The 6,531-nt window shown below is 53.2% G+C and overlaps 1 protein-coding gene across 2 annotated transcripts; it reads right to left on the bottom strand.

Annotated features, from left to right (window-relative positions):
* Positions 1 to 941: 941 nt before the first annotated feature.
* Nol12 (nucleolar protein 12) lies at positions 942 to 6,531 on the bottom strand. 2 transcript variants are annotated; one of them, XM_057792179.1, is made up of 6 exons: positions 6,403 to 6,531; positions 4,971 to 5,076; positions 4,287 to 4,335; positions 3,662 to 3,804; positions 1,613 to 1,698; positions 942 to 1,344 (listed from the first exon to the last, which is right to left on the bottom strand). In XM_057792179.1, exons 1-6 carry the CDS (start codon positions 6,483 to 6,485, stop codon positions 1,176 to 1,178), a joined length of 636 nt encoding a protein of 211 aa, XP_057648162.1. In that variant the 5' UTR covers positions 6,486 to 6,531; the 3' UTR covers positions 942 to 1,175. The 2 variants fall into 2 exon arrangements, with proteins under 2 accessions (XP_057648162.1, XP_057648163.1); XM_057792180.1 differs by lacking the exon at positions 6,403 to 6,531 and adding an exon at positions 6,118 to 6,264.

The raw sequence follows: 6,531 nt of genomic DNA on the forward strand, positions 1-6,531 counted from the left end.
AGAAAGAAAAAGAAATAAAAGGAAGATCTAAAAGTCTGCCACCCCAGTTTCTAGCCTTCCCAGCTCCGGACTGGTAACTTTCTTCTTGTCAGCCTGAGAGTCCTTACTACACCCTTACTACATGATGCTTCTGATGTGTGGAGCTGAACCTCACTGTCCTAAGACATGCTATGTAGCCCAAGCTGGCCTAGAACTTGGGGGTCTCCCACCTAGGCCTCTTGAGCTGCAGGGACTGCAAACATGGCCTCATAGCGTCATCATTCCTTTTCTTGTGTTTGACAAGATAGTGACACGCTGTGAGCCGTGAGGGGTGAGCCGGTGTAATGTAGAGAATCCTGTATTCCTCACACTCGAGCCTCAGGGCGGCCCTGAAGGTTCACACAGGGAAACACACCCAGCAGGACAGCGCTGCTTGAGGCTCACACGGGGAGCAAATCCCTGCATCTCCTGGCTTGTCGTTCTGCTCGGTGGTCTAGAGGATGAGGCCCAGGCCTATGGTAAAGTCACCACTCCCGAAGTAGAGAGGGCAGGAAAGGAGAGAAGGGGTTGAGTCCCAGGAAGGCCCTGCCCGAGCTGAGCTTTCCATCCCTGAATGTGGCCTCTAACTCAAGTCCTCAGTCTTCAGATACCACCTGGTAGCCAGCCCAAGATGGCACAGACCTCCCCATGTAGCTGAAGATGACTGTGGATTGAGTCTCCTGCCTCAGCCTCCTTGATGCGATATTACCATACACAGCCACAGCTGGTCACAGCTCTGGAGTCTACATGGAACACGCTGGTCTCCAGCTATGACTAGGGGACCCACATATGACAGGATCTTGTAACACCCTCAGGAAAACCTCGAGGTGGAAGGTGGACCCCTGGCCATTCCCACCGCCCCAGAAGGCAAAGCCAGGACAAACCACAAGCACACAAGTGAGTAGTTTCAAGGACTGCTGAGGCCCAGGTGATGTACATTGGTGAGGAGGCCCTGGCAGTGCTCTGCAGGCTCCAGGACCTGGGCTCTAGGAAGTCCATTCCTTCTGGGCTCAAAGCCAGGACCAGCTCCAAGCAGGGACAGCCCCAGACTGGAGAAGTTCTGCTTTCCAGGCTTAGGCTGTAGTTCCTCCTCAACACAGCTGGCTTACAGGGACATCCAGGGACTTCGGCTGGGGACCCACAGGCTTCTCGAGCGCTCACTCCCCGCTGTGCCTGGCTTTTCCAGTCATCCGGCGGCGGCGCTGGGTCTTGCTGGTTCGAGTGGCACTAGGAGGTTTCTTGGTGGAGTCCTGGGCCCGCCGAGGGTGTTTCCTCTTGACCTTCTTCCGGCCGTGCGCGTGCAGCGTGGCTGTGAGGGAGGAGATGCTACGGGGGAAGTGGAGGCTGGTGAGGCCAGCATCTTGGCTTACCCTTGAGGCGGAGGCAATCACTACCAAAGGTTGACACAGCTAAGTAGAATGGGAGAGAAGCTGGGACAAGCTCCCTACACATCTCAAACTCTGCCTGGTCTGGCTCCACAGAGCCCGGCAGACCCCCGCCCCTGCCCCTGCAACCCCTCTGGCTAGGGTAGCTCCACACGTCTAGCCACTAGTGCAGACAGGAATGGGACCAGGAACTACAAGCCAGAGCTCACCGCTGGGATAGCAAGGGATCTTTGGACTTCCTGGGCAAGGCTTTAGTTGGCTTCTCCGTGGATGGCGCCTCCTCCTGGTCCTCTTGCTAGAGAAACAAAGGACAGGGACTGTTACAGGGAGTGGACCAGCGCACCGAGCAGTCCTAACTTCAGAAGTCTGAGCAGGGCCCAGAGAAGGCTCTGGGTAGTGCACTATGGATGGCTCAACTGTCAACCTGACACACCCTAAAGTCATCTGGGAGAACCTCAATTGAGAAACTGCCTACATCAAGTTGGTCTATGTAAGCCCAAGCCTACACAGGGTGGTATCATTCCTTAGGCAGGTGGTCCTGGGCTATAGAAAAGCTAGCTAAGCTGAGCTAGTGAGCGAGTACACAGTTTCTACCTCAGGTTCCTGTGTTGAGTTTCTGACCTCACTTCCTTCTATGATGACCTGTGACGTGGAAGTACAAGATGAAGAAACCCTTCCCTCCTTAAGTTGTCTTGGTTCGTGTTTGTCACACTGGCAGAAAAGAAACTAGGACACTATCTGAGAACCAGAATGACAAAGGACAGCCTGTATCCAAGCATTCACCAACAGCAACATCTGCGCAATGACAACGAGACTCTGGGTCAGGCTTTAAAGGACATGCATGAAGCAGGCAGTGGAAGTCAGTCAGGCCGCGGCTTTCCAGGATGGAGACACTTCAACTCAGAGAATGAACTTCTCTTTGAGACAGGCCCCAGGCTGGGCTCGAACTAAGGATCCTCCTGCCTTCACCCCCTTGTGTGCTTCCACACCTGGGCCTCAGCAATGGGTGGGATTTTGCTCTGTTGTTTTTGTGATCCTGGTGACTAGACCTAGGGTCTCACACTCTGGGCAGGCTGCACCCTCAGCCCAGAAATGCACTTTATACTGAGCCTCTGGGCAGCTGGAGTTGACCAGCTGCACAATGAAAAGAAATAAAACATCTGGAAGGAAACAGTGTCTGTGCTGAGACCAGATTTCTTGTCTTTTTTTTCTTTTTAATTGTTTTAATTTTTAAATCCATTTATGTGTATAAATATATTGCTTGCACGTATATCTGTATAGCACAGGCACACCTGGTGCTTGCAGAGGTCAGAAAGTGTCACATCCCTTGGAACTGGAGTAATAGATGGTAGTGAGCCACCATGTGGGTACTAGGAATTGAAGCTGGGGCTTCTGCAAGAGCAGAAAGTGTTCTTAGCCACTGAGCCTCATCTGCAGGACCCAGACTCTCGCTATCCTTTGAATACTGCACTATCATAACTCAGCCAGGACCTTCAGGGTATTCGGATTTTGTTCTGGTATTAGTGTGTTTATGTTGGGATGGGGGTGTGATGTGCACACCCCAGGGTGTGTGTAGGAGGAGAGGAGAACCTGTAGGAACCAGCTCTCTGCTTCCACTATGTGCAGTTCCAGAGCTCCGGGGACTGAACTCAGACCATGGAACTCTGGTGGTGGAAGCACCTTTACTCTAAGCTATCTCGCTGGCCAGGCATTCAGTTTTCTAAGTAACGAGAGGACGATTTAAAGGACAAAGGAGGACCTGTGTAGGTTCTATGTAAATAGCATAGCATTTTATTCAAAAGACTTGAACATTTGCAGAGCTGAAGGACCCTGATTATAGAAATTCCCATACAAGCCACAGCCACAGTTTTAAGTGGAGCAGAGGAATGTTTTCCTTATTGGGATGCTGTTGTTTTCAATTACTGAACAAGTCAATGAGGATGCACGACCCACATTACCAACTCACTGCCCTTGCATATATGTGCCACAGTATATTGCTTATCACGCAAGGGTTGTAGTCTGCTGAGCACTTACCATAGCTGAACTCAGTACCAAGGACCCCACAAGGGCTCACCCCTGCATCCTCATGGTTACTCGCCCCCATATCCTGGGAGGTCTACCATGGCAACACTCAACTGACTGATGAACTGAGCTTTCAGGGGTACACTTCCTGCAGGATACCCTTGACATGGGCAGGCACTGAGCAGCCCCCACAGACCAATATACTCCTTCCTCCTCAGGGCTGTCCTGGGACCTACCTCAGGCAGAGGCAGACCTAGCAGCCGGGCCCCCGAGAGGTCCAGGTCACTGATGGTGGTCACGGTGACTGTGTGGTTGGGGTGGTCATACTGCACCGACTCCGTCTTTGCTGTCACTAGCCGCTCCAGCTCATCTGCCTCCTCTGCAAGGTGGACACAGACCAGTCTTCAGCCCTGGCTCAGCCACCACACCTCTGCAGCCTCCCTCCGAGCCCCAGAGGGATGAGGACTGGCATGCAGTGTGCTTCTCTAGAGCCCTGCCCACCCTTTGTTCCTGTACCTCCAGAGTGGTCCAGAGTTCCACCCACAGGTAAGTGCTGGAAATGACCCTCTCTTCCCTTTGTGCTCCAGCTTGTCCTTGCCTTGGAGAAACTGAGTGACAGCAAGAGCTGCTCCATCTCCAGGCTCTCTGTTCAGCCTCAGTTTACCATGTGTTCTGGGTCTCCTGGTCTCGGATCCACATGCACTTAGAGCCCCTTGGCCCCTACGTCACTACCAAGATCTCTGTGGCTAAGGAAATCACCCTCTATCCAGATTTCTCCCCATTCTTTCTTATCCCCACCTGGGGACACACAAGCCCAGGCTCACTAGATGCTCTCCACAGAAAATCTTGGTGGGGGCTTACCTAGTGCCTCCTCTCTTTCTGCCAGCATCTTCAGGTATTCCTGGTGGCGCTGAAATCAGACAGGAGGATGTGATGGTGTTAACTGTTAAGCTGACAGAATCTAGGAAGGCCCGGAAGATGGGCCTCTAAGCACACCTATGGGATATCATCTTGAGGTGGGAAGACCTGAACCTTGTGGGTGGTGCTAGTCCTTGGCTGAGAAAGAGCCGAACAGCAGCATGTGTTCATCACTCTGCTTCCTGACTGGGGATGTGACAGGACCAGCCGGTTCAAGCTCCTGCCACCTTGACTTGACTGCCTTGATGGACTATGCCCTTGAACCCAGAGCCAGAACAAGCCCTTTCTTCCATAAGCTGTTTCTGTCAAAAGTATCTCATCACAGCCACAGAAAAAGACACTAAGATAAATATGAACACAGTGAGAATGGCCTTTCAGCCCATCGGGGCAACAGCCCTGCTCACTTCCACAGTGTGAGATCACAGTTCCTAGGGTAAGCGCAAGAGAAGATTCACCCTTCACACACTCACACACACACACACACACACACACACACACACACACCAGGGTCTCTACTCCTGGGACAGCTCCAGCTCCAGCCACGCTCACATGCCGTCTGCTCTGCTGTCCCTCCCCTGGTAGATGAGCCCCCACCCCTTCAACTCTCCATCCTCCTCTGTACTGCACCTCTTCCCGGAGCTTCTTCTGCTCCTGCTTCAGCCTCTGCTTTATCTCCTCAATGGCCGCCTTCTTCCGCTCCACCTTCCGTTTGTGGAAGCCTGTCAGGTACTCCCTGCAGGAAGGAAGCAGGGGAGTGAGCAGAGTCGGGAGGAGACACGAGGAAAGAAGGGCTCTAGACAAACCCTCCAGTGCCATAGGGCCAGGTTCTAGCCTACCCATTAGCCCCCTCTACCCTCTCAACAGCCTGTCCTTATTTTACAGATAAGGACACTGAGGGGAGACAAGGGTACTTATCCAGTGTCACAGAGAACGCAGTTATGGGTCCTTCGATGACAAGAGTACCTTAAGAGAAATGAGTTGCTAGTCCTGGCTGGACCATCACAGAGTACTTTTGTAATCCTAGGTGGTGTAACCTACCACACACCTTTGCTGGAAGCGACAGTCTTACTACACTCTTACTATCACTGAACATGTCACCACACAATGTGTGACAGAGAATGCTGCCTTTTCCCAGGCTTCTTTCTCCTGGGTACCTACTTCACCTGCGTTTCTTGCCCCTTGGTGGGTACACACAATGCCAGGTCGTCCAGACGAGACACAGAGCAGGTGGATGCTGCATCCACACCGGTAGGAGTCGTCCCTAGTGGGGCTTTCCAAGAACGCCTTCCCCCAGACCCCAAAACTCTTTCACTGAACCAACACCCAGTCCTCAACGACATGCGACCCCTGAATCCACCAGTGGGGTGGGACCTAGGGGTGCCCCCCACCTTCCCGACTCTTGCTTCCTCCTATCTGGTATCTGCTGTTCCTGATTTTGTGGTTGTACTGGAGAGTTAAACCTAAACTAATTACTTTATATTGATTTGGGGACAGGGACTCTACACATCGCCCAAACGCCCAGACTGGTTTTGAACTCTCTCTGTAGCCCTTGACTTTGCAATTCTCCTGCCTCAGCATCCCGGGTGGCTTGGATTATAGGTCTTCACCACCAGGTCTGGCAACTGAGGTTTCGTTTGATGCTCTGCACTAGGGTTTCCGCAGACCCACTACAACGTGCCATTTATCCACGGTGACACCGAAGCACAGAGCTTCAGCCTCCGGGACCCAAGCTTGGCCGGAACACAGTACGATGAGAGAATGAATGAACATAAACCTCTCTCATCTTATTCTCTCGTCGTTCGTCTACGGCAGCCGGCTGTGTGCCGCGACCATGGACCGGGCTGGACTCGAGAGGTCCAGGGCACTGCTCTGCGCAGACTGGGACCTGTGAGAATAGAGCGGGAGTCTGTACCCCACTATGTGGGGAAAGCGGAACGAGGTCTTCAGGCACGTCCAGGGGCGGAGCCGGAAGAGCTCTCTGCGTGAACGTGCGCACCCTGGGCTTGGCTAGGCTTCTCCCGGCAGCCTGACGGGAATCGGGTTCGACCCGGCCACTCACCGCCGCTTCTCTTCATCAAAGCTGAGGACGAGCCGGGGCCGCCGGTCATCTCCATCTCGCTTTTTCTTCTTGTTGCGGCCCATTACAGCGAAGCTTCCGGCAGCGTGGCTGCCGCTAGCCTAAAACACT

This window comes from Chionomys nivalis, chromosome 17 (assembly GCF_950005125.1).
Source record: "Chionomys nivalis chromosome 17, mChiNiv1.1, whole genome shotgun sequence".
NCBI lineage: Eukaryota > Metazoa > Chordata > Mammalia > Rodentia > Cricetidae > Chionomys > Chionomys nivalis.

Bases quoted from the DNA above. Each gene is read 5' to 3' on its own strand.
- Nol12 (XM_057792179.1), bottom strand. From the start codon at position 6,485: ATGGGCCGCAACAAGAAGAAAAAGCGAGATGGAGATGACCGGCGGCCC. The intron at 3,805-4,286 runs GTAAGCCCCCAC...TCCACCTTGCAG, and splicing joins AGAAAGAGAGGAGGCACTAG to AGGAGGCAGATGAGCTGGAG. The intron at 1,699-3,661 runs GTAGGTCCCAGG...TTGTTTCTCTAG, and splicing joins TAGGTCTGCCTCTGCCTGAG to CAAGAGGACCAGGAGGAGGC.